At 41.4% G+C, this 15217-nt stretch overlaps 1 protein-coding gene across 4 annotated transcripts in view; it reads left to right on the top strand.

Moving 5' to 3' along the window:
- Positions 1 to 15217, top strand: part of LOC102082286 (integrin alpha-M) — a 54664-nt gene that overhangs the window by 24901 nt on the left and 14546 nt on the right. Inside the window, exons 17-25 of one of the 4 annotated variants that reach the window (XM_019362649.2) lie at positions 34 to 185; positions 307 to 432; positions 1347 to 1420; positions 3822 to 3963; positions 4052 to 4150; positions 4262 to 4341; positions 4426 to 4512; positions 4620 to 4689; positions 4789 to 5038. The exons of 1 other annotated variant lie outside the window; for it this stretch is intronic. In XM_019362649.2, coding sequence (XP_019218194.1) covers positions 34 to 185; positions 307 to 432; positions 1347 to 1420; positions 3822 to 3963; positions 4052 to 4150; positions 4262 to 4341; positions 4426 to 4512; positions 4620 to 4689; positions 4789 to 4908 — 950 coding nt within the window. In that variant the 3' untranslated portion in view covers positions 4909 to 5038. Of the gene's footprint in view, positions 1 to 33; positions 186 to 306; positions 433 to 1346; positions 1421 to 3821; positions 3964 to 4051; positions 4151 to 4261; positions 4342 to 4425; positions 4513 to 4619; positions 4690 to 4788; positions 5039 to 14482; positions 14562 to 15217 lie in introns of those variants that run through there. 2 more of the 4 variants (XM_019362646.2, XM_019362648.2) reach the window with 2 other exon arrangements.

The raw sequence follows: 15217 nt of genomic DNA on the forward strand, positions 1-15217 counted from the left end.
GTAACATTTAAGTCAAACTCTGATCTATTCCAGCTCAAGCAAGGATTGATTATACGTTAATACTGGATACCACTCGCAAACCTTCAAAAAAACGAGCTTACTTCAATGAGAAAGAACAAGAACAGTCTGGATCAATTACTGTCACCTTGGGGAAACAGTGTTTAACTGTAACATTTTTTATTGAGGTAAATTCTATTAATAATATCACAATTATCAAATGAAGCAACAGATGTTCAAGTCAGTAAACAAAATATTTTAATTTTAGTCTTATAGTCCTGCAACACTGACATTGCTCTCTTCTTGCAGGCCTGTCCAGAAGATGCTCTCAGTCCTCTTTCCAATGAGATTAAATTCAGTTTTTGTGGTTTGCCTTCCGACAACAATCTCACACCAAGTCTTTCCCCGCAGGCTCCAACAGCAACCAATTATCCTGTAAGCAACATGCGCTATAAGTGTACAGTTAACACTTTTACCTTTACTTTTTATGTAACTCTGGCATTGAGAAGAACCTGTGCATTTGTCAGGTCTTCAAAGAGTGGTGACAAACTCTAACTAAAAACACTGAATTCAAATTATTTAAGCCTTTGCCCAATGCAGAGTGCAGCACTGGTCTAAGTAGAGTCCTTGCATCTACAGAGGACCAAGATCCTTTTTAGAAGTGGATCAATAATATCGTTAGAAAGAATTTTATCTTCAGTACAGAAAGTTTTGGTTAATGTTAGTCCATTTCACAGTAATAAGCATGCAGCTGCTTAGCTTGGTGACATAACCAGCTAACACTACTCACCTAACTTATAAAAGAGAATACATTCATTGTTGCTGTGGAATACATAGTAATACATAGTAAGGTCAATAGGTATTACATTTACTCTTCAGCCTCTGAAACTGTACAAAAATGATCTGTCATTTCTAAACCATTAATGCAAACATTTGTTCAACCCTTTGAATTAAAGCTAAATATCTGCACTTCAGTCACACATTGTTTGATTTAACACTGACTTTAGTGGTGTACAGAGGTATAATTACAAAACCATTGACTCAAATGCAAATGTAAAACTTCATAGCTGGGACCCTTGTTGTGCTGTTACCTCCATCTGTATAAGGCATCTCTGACAGAAACTGTGTGTAAAGTATTAAGTTCTGCCAATGCCACTGTCACTGCTAGCAGGGAGCATAGAGACCGCTGCTATATCTTAAGACCACGAGAATGGCAGCATTGCTAAATGACAGAAATTGGTGGAGTCTTTAAGTAGAATAAAATAGTTTCTTTCTAGTTTTAAAATAAAATGAAATTATAATGAGTGAAATGTATAATGTAAATATCCCCCCCATGCTCTCTTCCACAGTTAAAGTTTGAGATGAACTGTGGCACTGACAAGAATTGCAATGATAACCTGAAGGTGGATTTCAACTTCACCAGGTGAGGCCCAGTTACTAAAGTTAAGCTTTACTTGTGTCACAGTCAGGCGACCGTGTGGCTCATGGATTTGAAAGGACCCGACATGTAGGAAGCAGACATGATCAACAAAAAGCCTAATTTATTGCTAATAGCTAAGTTAAAAATGATAACACATTCCTAAGAAAAGACCAAATCCCAAAACACAAGGGAATGGAAAAATCTCTTTGAGGAAATAACAACAGAGTGCAACGAAATACAGAAAGAAGAAAAAATCACACTCAGGGAAACACTGGAGAGGCAAGAATGAGAATAAACTAGAGACAAAACCAAAAAGACAATTATGTCACAAAATTTAAAAGCATTCCAAGAATAATAAAACCAAGACTGGACACCAAAATAAAACCAAAACAATAATCCAAAATTTAAAAAAATATGTATTAAAACGTTTGCTGAAAACCTGACTCAGACATATTTACGAGGACACTCAAATTCACAATAAACCCAGAACCATGACAACTTGTTTGCCTGGAAATGTGCTACTTTTAATTTCTTGTACATAAAGTATAAAAACATTATTCTACTGAAACGTTTAAATGAAATGTATAGCTACTCTGTCAAAAGTTCCCTTCTTTATGATTAATAAGTCACAACAAAGCTGGAAAGAGAAATAAAAAATGAAAATAAAAAGAAAAGAAAAACACGAACACAAATAATAAATCTGTTTACGATGGCATATGAGAGACAGAAGAATAAAATGTTACTTATTATTTTGAGAAAATTCGAAATGTGGAGATTACAATTGTTGTATCAAGACAAACTGCCATGGCTACTGTACCCTCTGAGTCAATGAAATTGTACTTCAGAATCATGTCATGCACTGTGTGAAGCAGGCAGGATTGGGGGACCCAAAATGCAGACTCGTAGGCAAAACTTGAACTCAAAAGGCAGCTCTTATACAGGACCCCAGGGATACAAACCAAATAAACAGGCAGAACGCAAAGCAGGGAATGAGGGAGAACACGACCCCGGACAGAGGGAGACGCAGACATTAAATACACGAGGGAATCAGGGCAGAGAGGAAACACCTTGGGAACATGGCTGGCAACAATCAAACAGACGGGACAGGTTTAAGCAAAACTGATTATCAGGCACATGAGACAGAAAACTATCAAAGTAAAACAGGAAGTACAAGGAACACAAACACTGGGACACAAAATGACAGAACCAAAGCAACAGAGGGAGGAGAGAGAAAGCGAGGGAGGAAAGAGGGCAAGAGAGCAAACAAACAGACATGCATAGACATCACTAGAGAAACCGGCAGATGCACAACATGAAGACATGACTGACCTAATTGGGGAGGACATACAGAAGCAACACTACGCCAAACAGAACACAAAAGGAAACAGACTAAAAGAATAGGAAACTAAGAACAAGAAAAACAAACGATGAAACAAAGAGGCACAAAGACGTCCAAAAGTCCTTGAACCAAGAGGAAGAGTGGATTAGTACAAAATAAAATGGCAGGTAATGGACAGATGTAAAGATATCGATGGTTCACTAATTCATCTATTCAAGGCATCTCGTAGAGAGTGTAGCATCTGTAGCAACAACTGTTATCTGCACATTTAAACTTTTTTCCCCCCCCAAATAGTATTTCAACTGTTTCTTGAAATTTAGACTTAATTTTTTAAATAATGAATAATATATATTTTTTGTAATGTGGCCCTAATACTCTTTCATGTCTATTTGCCTGGAGACTCGATGTGTAAAATTTTTTTTTTGCTTGCTACGATATTTAAATAACCGGTACTCAGTGCAGTCTGTCTTTCCCCTGTTAGTGCAATGACTGTACAAATGTCAGGTTGAGTTTTTATGCTATTTCATCATGTTGTGGTGCACAATAAAGCATGGCTATCTAAAGTACTGCAATATAATGAAATATAATTGATCAGAGAATTACTCATGATGGCTGAGATTATCTGCTAAGAAACCTCCCAATGTAAATAAAAATTAACTTTTCTCTATTTGAACCCATTTTATATATTTCATTTCTAATTTTACTAGTTCATAAGCAGAAATATTGTACAGTTTGATAAACACCATGTTGCCTCCTAATGCCGAATTTTAATCATTATCCTACCCTGTGTCAGACTAGCAATCTGTCCGGGGTATACTGCTGGCCCTTGCCCAATGTTAGCTGTGATAGCAGTAGAAAGTGAGTGGATGGCTAATCAGTAGATGCTAACATGTTAATGCAATAAGTTAACTTGGTAAATATAATACATCCCTTAGGATCTGTAAGTTGTTACCATTTTAACATTCAGTTAAAAACTACCCTAAATTTAGCATTTTGTGCTTTTAGTTCAGCTGTCGTCTTGTTTTCCTTCTCCTTTTATTCTCATCCTCCTTCATACTCTGACAGATCCTCAGAGGTTAAAGTGGGCATTGATGAGCTTTTGAATGTCACAGTCACAGTGGAGAACAGAGGAGAAAACTCCTACAACAGTCGTGTTATTCTCACATATCCAGCTGGACTCTCCTACAGGAAGTTCATGAGTCAGCAGGTAAGGCATCAGGATCAAGTCTATATCAGTTCATCACTGATCTGCTGCTCTCCCAATGCATCTAGAATCTTTTTTTTCCTAATAAAAGGGAAGAATTGAGTGCAAGTCCTTGGACAGTGAAGAAGGTTTATCACGAGGAAGGACAGACTGCACTATTGACAAGCCAATTTTCAAGAGCCAAACTAAGGTTTGTTTTTTAATTTTATTTGTACAAAAAATCTTTTATCAATTTGTTTTTTCTGAGTTTTGCACAACTTAAGGACAAAGAGAAGTCACTCATCTCTCTCATTCCATTAAGGCTTCCTTCATCGTCTTCTATGGGATTGACACCAATAGTCAATTTAAGAGGGAGATCTTTGTCACTGCAAATGCCACCAGGTACTGTTTCTCTGGTACATGTACTTTTCATTTAAGCAGTAGACCCACAGATACAGTGTAAATATGTTCACTTCTCTCTTTCAGTGGAAATCAGGAGCATGCACCTACAAGTGAACTCTACAAAAAGAAATTGATTGATGTAAAATACAGCATTTTTATGACAATTAAAGGGTATGTGTTGTTCTCTTTGTAACAGAAAAGGAAACAAAAAAAAAAAAGAAAGTTACTACTGTTCTAATACATGGTATTTAATCAATCTTTAAAATATGTCTGTTTAGCTCCTCCAGCTACAACAATTTCACATTTGGGAAGAATAATTTGCAGAAACCAGTCCAGCAATCAATCACGGTAGCACATGACATGTGTATATATCTGTATTTTGTAAAGGGAATTCTATGATTTAGATCCAACTATTATGCTTAGCTCTTGTTTTCTTTTCTTGTTTAGGTAACAAATGATATCAGAGCACTTCATAATTTCACTGTGTGGATCAGGGTTCCAGTGAAGCTTGGGGGAAAAGACATTTGGGTGCATCCGAACAATCTACAGGTAATATATATGCTGTAGTGTGCAAAAGTCTTAAGTCACCCTTCATTTCTTTATATTTTGCTATCAAAGATATATGTAAGAGGTCTTGAGTAATAGTTCTTCAGGCTTTCTAAAGGTTTTGCTGTGTTGAATATTTAAAGGAGGCCATACCAAATATTGACTTTCAAGCCAAAGACTACACACTGTGTCTTATTTACTATATATCGATGTATGTTTGCATTTTTCAGTAAATTGTTGCAACTATTTTCCATTTTCCCTGCAAAACATAGAGAAATGATGGTGGCTCAAGGCTTGTACACAGTATTGTATGTTGTTTTAGGTATTGACTACAAAAATGGCTCATGCTTAGCAGTGTAATGCATGCATGTGGTTGGGACCATAAATCAAATGTATTATAGATTACAGACTGTAAGAGAGGAAGTTATGAAGAACCACGTGTCAAAGACTTTGTTCCTCAGATCCAAAAAAATAAAGTAGTGGTAAGTATTAGTCTAAACATTGTAGATTTAACATTACAATGGATCAACTTTTGTTGCATTTAGTCTTCTTTAAATGATCCACAGGACTGCTCTGTGGCCATGTGTAGAGTGTTTGAGTGCAAGACATCTCTGGAAAGGCAGGAGAAGAGGACGTATGAAATCTCTGGAAACCTCACTTCACAGTGGATAGAGCAGGTAACTGATGAGACGTTTATGTTAAGTACTACATTAGTTTTTTTTTTATTTCACACCTCTTCCTTACTTGGTACTACTAACTCATATATATATTTTCCTAGATATATTCATTTCCAATTTCCAATTTAGCTCATCCCTCTTGATTTTTTCTTAGATTGGACTTCGATCTGCTAAATTCCTCTTGACCAGTCAAGTCAGTCTGGAGTACGACCAAAGCAAATACGTCTACTTTTCAACAGGGTCTGACTACAATTCTCCTGTTCATAAGGTGAGCACTTGTAATATATATAGTATATAATGTTATCTTGATGTAATATATGTTAATAATAATAATAATAATAATAATAATAATAATAATAATAATAATAGTTTACATTTTATTCACATTCTGTCACCTTATCTCTCAGATCGAGGCAGAGGTAGAAGTATATGCTGAGCCAGATTTTATCAAAGAGATCATTGGAGGATGTCTGGGAGGGTTGTTTCTTCTGATCTTACTCACAGTTGTCCTGTATAAGGTGAGGTGATGATCACACTTTTTCAATTAATTTTTTCAAAAGAAAAGCTATTAGAGAATGTGGACAAATAATTAAATTTTCTTTTCATTAATATAATTTATGCACAGTTGCTTGATTTTTATGTTTTTCCTTGCACTTCTAGGCTGGATTTTTCAAGAGTAAATATAGCAAGGTAAATACTGAAGAACCGGAAGATGGTCCAGGCGGAGACGCACCCACAGGATAAAAACAAAGGTTCATATTTGTAGATCTTCATCTAATCTTCAAAGAAGGTCTGAAACCCCTTCCCTGCTCGCCCATTTACTTACAATAGAAGTTCCTACCTGGTGCGCAGGACCCCACATAGCAAAACTGGTATGGCCCGGATCTGGCCCACACAATGTGGCCAACATGGCCCACATACTGCAAAGAATGACGGCCCTTTGGTGGCCCAGATCTGGTTTGCCAGAGGTGACCCACACATGGGCCAACACAAGGCCCAGAACAGTTTCAGCTCTGGCCCCAGATGTCAGCCTAATGTGTACCTTAATGAAGCCATGTAATAACAACATGTGCCGGAACATAATAGTGCAAAAGTAACATGACAAAACCCTGTTCGGACAGCGAACGGACTGATTCTTAGATAATGCTTTTCTACTATCAGAGATTACTCAAAGTGCTTTCTACAACATGCCACATTCAGCCAATCACACACTTTCTCCAAACTTCCTAACTACATTCATACACATTAAAACTCTTGACATGCATACTGGAGGTGCCAGGGATCAAACCAGTAACCTTCCGATCAGTAGGTGACCTGCTCTACCGCCTGAGCTACAGCCACCCGGTGGTAAACATGAGTAAACGTAAACCCTCACTAGGTTTTGGATAAAGTGTACACTCACAAACCTGTCAAGCCTGCATTTGAAACATTGGCTAGCATGGCAGTATAGTGTTGCAACATGGCATTTGGGTCTTCTAACTAAAATAGGAAAATAAATAGTGCCATCATTGCCAGACCTGGCATGACACCAGTCAGTCAGAAATGCCAGCTTGATGCTGGATATGGGCCAGACCTGTTTTCTATGAGCCTGGGCCACATAAACCAAACCACAATCTGGCCAGATGTGGCATGCCATCACATAAACAGTGCCATCTACGCCAGGCCTGGCCCATATCTGGATGACATACCACTTACCATTCCAGAGGTCAGCCAGCAGTGCCGGCTGACACCAGTTCTGGGCCAGACCTGTCTGCTATGTGGGACCCTCGCAATGGGAACATGAAATGAACTGAAGAGATCTGAAAAGTAAATCTGAAATTGTTTATTCTCTTTTTCTGGACCCAAAAAGTAAATAAAATTGTTCAAATTAAACTGTCTGCACAGAGACTACTTACATTTAACACAAGCACCTGAAGACCACCTGAAGACAGTGTTTTTAGAGGCCACAATTTGAGGTTGGATATAGTGAAGTACCTGAGTAGATGTAGAGTGATTCTGAAACAGTCCTGTGAAAAATCATGGTATGAAATTTTTTAGAGTGACTGTACTATTTTTTTTTGAGAATAATAATAATTGTTCACCATGAAATATCTCTGTATTTATATTTGCAAAAACTGTATGTTTGTAGACATTATTGTACAGTAAAAAACTTTTGATATCTCCCTGGATTGTATAATGAATGAAATTTAATATATTTTATATACTTAAAAGCACTTAACTGCTGCAGATGTGCAAAGTGCCAATAACAATGTGAATGTCGTTTGTTCAATAAAATGCAAAATGTGTAATATTTATAAAAGATAAAGTTTTTGCTTAATCATTATCATTCATTATATGTAGTATGTGAGTAAAATTACATTTCATTTTTCATACATAAATAATCATCCAGTTTCTTTTATTAAAAAAACAACATATTTTTGAATGCATAACTAGTTATATATTCTCTCTCTTTTTGTGATTAAAAGCTTAGGACTCTAAACATTATAAGTTTATCTTTCAGAACCATCAACGCAACATTTAATGATTTATACTGTTAATTATAGGACAGAGCAGGGGTCTCCAACCTTTTTTGTTCTGTGAGTTACTTTTACACAAAAAAGCATTAGAGAGCTACTCATCCTTAGCAAAATTTATTTATATAGCCAATTTCTAAAAACAAGTGAATGCTTATTTTCAGTATAATACACTGAAACATGTTAAACAAGAGCACATATTGTGTATATGTCACACAGTGGAAATTTGCATTTATCTTGTATATTGTTTTTATTCTGATTTCTAGTGTTTATTTATGAGTGTCGTTTTATTTGCATGGTTTTATTCTGTTTCTATTGCATGGTTTTTAGTGTTTTATGTGACATAGTTTTTAATCCACTGTGGACTGGCTACACATGGGAAAAATTAGCTGATAGGGACCACCTGCTGAGGCATGGGTGTATCCAGAGGTGGCCTATCAGCTGTGGAAAGACCTTTTAAAAGCAGGCTAGCTGAGCACTGAAGGAGAGAGGCCCCAGACTGGAAGGTTAATGCTAGCTGGCCAGCGTGACACGGCGACCCAGTCCTGACCTCATGGAACGGCAACAGTAGGAGACAACGTGTGTGATTGGCAGCAGGGCAGAGGTGAGTAGGGTCTCTACTGTTGTGTACTGGGTGCAGCTGGGTTGGGAGAGGGTCGCCATGGCCATGAGCCAGGGCTGCTTCTGGGACCATTGTTCTGGCCCCTATTTGTTATTTTACAGGACACCGACGCAAGGGGAGCTGTGGCGGTGGTCGCATGATGGATTCGGGTTCAGAACGCAAGCTGGGCTGGGATGTGATGGGCCAGTGGAAGGACAAGAAGATGGGAGGCTCTTCCTTGTCTGCCAAAGACGAGGCTGGCGTGGACTTTGCTCTAAAGAAGGAATTCCTGGCCTGCTGATGGACCCATAATGAACATGTGGCATAATTATAGCAGGGGGTTTTTAGTGAATGTAGAAAATGGTAGTTTTACAGGTTTTAGAATTGTTTTATTTAGTTTTAGTAGATTGACAACATTTTATTACGTACATTTTAAGGGTGTTTTTATTTGTGCTCCCTGGCCTAGTAATAAACTGTTTCTGATCAGACCTGCTTCATCTCTGTGCCCCTGGTATCTGACTCGCTTGCTCCCCCTTGTATTTTAAAGAATCTTTCTTTTTAGCATGACATTCTGGCGCAACTGCTTTAATGTCTGCGTTTGTTACATATACAAACTGTCATTCACAAATATCTGACTGTTGTATTTATTGTGCGTCAAAATGGTGAAAATAAACATGTAGAGAACATGCACAAAAAATAAACAGCATAGTTATGCCGTACTGTACTCCTGAGCAACACTTCAAAAAATGTGTGAAACTCAGATAATCAAATAAATTTCAACAGCATGTGATCCAGCATATTTGGAGGACTTTAACTTCTGTAAATTCACAATTTGTCAAAACAAATTAACAACAAACAGTGCAGATTTCTGAGTTCATAAATCCACCATCTTTTTATAATGCTAATGAGTTGCACAGTTTCTGTCAGTGGCACTGCATAGATTCAACCTGAGAGCTTTATGCAGGAATGTTTTGCAGGAAGGTTCACACCAATGGAGGCATTTAAATGTTTGTGTTTCAGTACTTTAGGAAAGTCTGGGTTCGCTTTGCAATGTGGAATAAATCCCAAGTGGATTTTTTTCTTTTTTTTCCCAAAGAGTACCACTTCACTGTAAATGTCAACTCCCTTGGTGGTGGTTTTCAGTGGCAGTAACGTCAAAAACTCCTCTTTTGTGGAAAAGTCATCAAACACCATGCGTGCGAAAACAGCTAGCTGTGCCGTATCACTGCAGTCCACAGACTCATCACACTGAACTGAATACAATTCAGTTTGTCCAAATCCAGCTGTCTCTCCAAATGGAGACAAAGTTAAAAAAACAAGGAGTAAAGCAAGTGAATGAGACGTGAAGAACATAAACACAGGGAATACAGGCATCCAGGAAGCCCCGGGAAGCACTAGAAACCACAAGAGAAACCAGGAAACACAGTTATGTAGGAGAACTTGTCAAAGGACAAGGGGAAACCAAGATAAATACTAGAAGTGATGAAAGAGGAAACATTTGGTGAACTCAGCTGTAACTAATACTACAAAATTAGACAAAGGGAAGTGAAAGTAAATCCAATGAACAAGAGACAAAGACTACCAAATAAAACTAGAATTAACTAAATGCAGCAACAAATACTCTAAGGTAAGGCACATGAATGAATTATTTTTAGATTTTGTTTAGATCTTAAACTGGAAGATAACGTGAATTAGCAATGGCAAGATGTTTAAATAAAATTGGTTCACTTTTTGTGACATGTGCATATCAGAAGATATCTAATGTTTTTTCTTTTTCAAGATTACATAGAAACAAACAACCATATAAATGAAGTAGCTCGATATTTAATCCAGACTTGCTTGACCAACTGCCTGCCACTTACAGAATTTGGTCATTGTCACGTGGTATGAAACAGTTCAGAGAACAGGCTTGGACGAGCTATATTGTGGTAAATGTTAATCAAACAAAAATTATTCAGTTCTCATCAAATTAGTAGAAAAATAAAAGCTGAATATTTCGTATCGTCACTTTCTTGTGTATATTATAACCCCAAACTATATTTTCATTAAACCTTTACCCCCCATTTTTTAAAATTTGAAGTAGATCCATCTGAAAACAAAAGTCAGTAACTGAGTAAAGCCAGTGTCTCAGCAAAAAATGTAGCTTCAAGTCTGTGAACAGAAATTAAAGGTTTTCCATCCATCCATCTTCATCCGCTTTATCCGAGGCCGGGTCGCGGGGGCAGCAGCCTAAGCAGAGAAGCCCAGACCTCCCTCTCCCCAGCTACCTCCTCCAGCTTATCCGGGGGAACACCAAGGCATTCCCAGGCCAGCCGAGAGATATAATCTCTCCAGCGTGTCCTGGGTCTGCCCCGGGGCCTCCTCCCGGTGGGACATGCCCGGAACACCTCGCCCAGGAGGCATCCTTGTCAGATGCCCGAACCACCTCAACTGGCTCCTTTCGATGTGGAGGAGCAGTGGCTCTACTCTGAGCCCCTCCCGGATGGCCGAACTTCTCACCCTATCTCTAAGGGAGAGGCCAGCCACCCTTCGGAGGAAGCTCATTTCTGCCGCTTGTATCCGCGATCTCGTTCTTTCGGTCACTACCCACAGCTCGTGGCCATAGGTGAGGGTAGGGACGTAGATCGACCGGTAAATTGAGAGCTTCGCTTTTACACTCAGCTCCCTCTTCTCCACGATGGACCTGTGCAGCGTCCGCATCACTGCAGCCGCAGCACCAATCCGTCTGTCGATCTCCAGCTCCCTTCTCCCATCACTCGCGAACAAGACCCCGAGATACTTGAACTCCTCCACTTGGGGCAGGAACTCATCCCCGGCCCGGAGTGGGCACTCCACCCTTTTCCGGCTGAGAACCATGGCCTCAGATTTGGAGGTGCTGATCCTCATTCCCGCTGCTTCACACTCGGCTGCGAACCATTCCAGTGCGAGCTGGAGGCCTTCACCCGATGAAGCCAACAGAACCACATCATCCGCAAAAAGCAGAGATGAGATTCTGAGGCCACCGAAGTGAAAGCCCTCCGCCACTTGGCTGCGCCTAGAAATCCTGTCCATAAAAATTATGAACAGAACCGGTGACAAAGGGCAGCCCTGGCGGAGCCCATCACCCACCGGGAACGAGTCCGACTTGTTGCCGGCAATGCGAACCAAACTCTTGCAACGGTTGTATAGGGATCGAATGGCCCGTAGCAATGGGCCAGACACCCCATACTCCCGCAACACCTCCCACAGGACACCCCGAGGGACACGGTCGAATGCCTTCTCCAAGTCCACAAAACACATGTAGACTGGTTGGGCAAACTCCCATGCACCCTCAAGTATCCTTGAGAGGATAAAGAGCTGGTCCAGTGTTCCGCGACCAGGATGAAAACCGCATTGTTCCTCCTGTATCCGAGGTTCGACTAGCGGACGAACTCTCCTTTCCAGCACCCTGGCATAGACTTTCCCAGGGAGGCTGAGGAGTGTGATCCCCCTGTAGCTGGAACACACCCTCCGGTCTCCCTTCTTAAAGATGGGGACCACCACCCCGGTCTGCCAGTCCAGGGGTACTGCCCCTGATCTCCACGCAACATTGTAGAGGCGTGTCAACCAGGACAGCCCTACAACGTCCAGAGCCTTCAGGAACTCGGGGCGGACCTCATCAACACCAGGGGCTCTGCCACCAAGGAGTTGTTTAACTGCCTCAGTGACCTCGCCCCCGGAAATTGGCGGGTCATTCCCCTCATCCCCAGACTCTGCTTCCTCCTCGGAAGACGTGTCAGTGGGATTAAGGAGGTCCTCGAAGTATTCCTTCCACCGCCTGACAATTTTCTCAGTCGATGTCAGCAGTGCTCCACCAGCACTATACACAGTGCAGGTAGAGCACCACTTTCCCCTCCTGAGACGCCTGACGGTTTGCCAGAATCTCTTTGAGGCAGTCCGAAAGTCTTTTTCCATGGCCTCTCCGAACTCCTCCCACACCCGAGCCACTGCCCGAGCCGCATTCCGCTTGGCCTGTCGATACCTGTCGGCTGCCTCCGGAGTCCCACAGGCTAACCAAGCCCGATAGGACTCCTTCTTCAGCCTGGTGGCTCCCTTCACCTCTGGTGTCCACCATTTGGTTCGGGGATTACCACCACGGCAGGCACCAACCACCTTGCGGCCGCAGCTCAATGCAGCAGCTTCGGCGATGGAGACGCTGAACATGGTCCATTCGAACTCAATGTCCCCAGTCTCCCTTGGAATGCTGTTGAAGCTCTGCCGGAGGTGTGCGTTGAAGATCTCGCGGACTGGGGCCTCTGCTAGATGTTCCCAGCACACCCTCACTACGCGTTTAGGTGCACCGGGTCTGTCCAGCGTCCTCCCCCGCCACCTGATCCAACTCACCACCAGGTGGTGATCAGTTGACAGCTCAGCCCCTCTCTTTACCCGAGTGTCCAGAACATATGGTCGCAGGTCTGGTGATACGATTACAAAATCGATCATCGACCTGCGGCCTAGAGCGTCCTGGTGCCACGTGCACTTATGGACACTCTTATGTTCGAACAAGGTGTTCGTTATGGCCAAACTGTGATTTGCACAAGTCCAATAACAAAACACCGCTCGGATTCAGATCAGGGAGGCCGTTCCTCCCAATCATGCCCCTCCAGGTCTCGCTGTCGTTACCCACGTGAGCATTGAAGTCTCCCAGCAGGACAACAGAGTCTCCAGGTGGGGCACCTTCCAGCATCCCCCCCGGGGACTCTAAGAAGGCTGGGTACTCTGAACTGCTACTCGGCGCATAAGCGCAGATGACAGTCAGGTCCCGTTCCCCGACCCTGAGGCGCAGGGAACAAACCCTCTCATCCACCGGGAAAAACCCCAATGTACCGGCAGCAAGCCGAGGGGATATTAGAATACCCACCCCAGCCCGCCGCCTCTCACCAGGGGCAACTCCAGACTGAGACAGAGTCCAGCCCCTCTCCAGGAGACTGGTTCCAGAGCCCAAGCCATGCGTAGAGGTGAGCCCGACTATATCTAGCCTGTGCCTCTCAACCTCACGCACTAACTCAGGCTCCTTCCCCACCAGAGAGGTGACATTCCATGTCCCTATTGCCAGTCTTGGCAGCCGGGGATCAGTCCGCCAGGGCCTCCGCTCCTGGCCGCCACCCGGCACACAATGCACCCGACCCCTATGGCGCCTCCTGCAGGTGGTGGGCCTGCGGGAGGATGGGCCCGGCCGGGGCCCATGGACTAAGGCCCGGCCACCAGACGCTCGCCCTCGGGCACCCTCCCCGGGCCTGGCTCCAGTAACCCTATCCCGGGTAGGGTAAACTGTTCCCTCGATGTTCTCTTCATAAGGGTCTTCTGAATCGCTCTTTGTCTGGTCCCTCACCCAGGACCAATTTGCCATGGGAGACCCTACCAGGGGGCAAAAGCCCCCAGACAACATAGCCCCTGGGATCCCTGGGACACACAAACCCCTCCACCACGATAAGATAGCGATTCACGGAGAAGAATTAAAGGTTTTATTTTGCTATTTATGAATCCAATTATTTCATATGATTGTATAAAATAATGCAATAACCAATCTTTTTACAAGTGTTACTATTGATTTAAATTTCTTTGCTTAGAAAAAAGTACTTGAACAAATGGATCAAAATTAAACACCACAACCACAGCTGTGTGTCTTATAAAACAGACAGTGCTGTCAATACTGTAGCTCCTCCCATGAAGGCGTTTCCTGCCTTACCTTTCATCAGTCACCCTATGACTGTTGTATTTTGGATTAAACAACTCCTGTGACACAGAGCAGAAGTAATACCTCACCTACTGTATCAAACAAATTAAAAAAAACAAATAGACTGTTTTTTTTTCATGGAAGCAACACAATGGATTGGATAATTTGTGTTACACTATTTTCATCTGGTAAGACAAGTTTATGCCTTCTGATTTTGTCTTTAGTTCTTTAATTATGAATGAGTACAACCTGTGGAAAAATGACTGTAAGTATACATAGCCACAGTTTTCTATTTAAAAAACACTTCTTTTAGTATTAAAAACCAAAAAATAAATTGATGGTAAAATATAAAGGGAAACCATAAGACCTAGAAATTCTTTTGTGATGGTCATTTCCTTATTTGCACTTTATCCTCTGTGAATCAAACTACCTGCTGAAATGTGTCATGAGCTCAGTCAACTTCCGACTCTAAAAATAACTTCATAACTAAAATGTTTTGATGTTTTCTGAAAATTTCATGAAGTAATACATTCTTAATTATTAACCCCACAAAACCTGTAGAACTGGATTTAAGATCCCAAATGATTTAGTAGTTTATGCAGTCATTATATATGCCTCCTTGTTTTATGCAGGGCGACACAAAACTGGAGATGACACACGATAGTCTTCCTTCCAACTTGTTCTGTCCATGTACTGAAAAACTTTAAATACAAAGTGGTGATAAGAGGAACTTGAGAGTGTGTCAGTATTATAATATATCTATGTCTAAATACATCTAGTTTTTGCAAAACTATCAAATTAAGCTTTCATTATTGAACAGAAAAATATATTGATTGTTCTTAGC

The sequence above is a fragment of the Oreochromis niloticus genome, linkage group LG8, assembly GCF_001858045.2.
Source record: "Oreochromis niloticus isolate F11D_XX linkage group LG8, O_niloticus_UMD_NMBU, whole genome shotgun sequence".
Classification (NCBI taxonomy): domain Eukaryota; kingdom Metazoa; phylum Chordata; class Actinopteri; order Cichliformes; family Cichlidae; genus Oreochromis; species Oreochromis niloticus.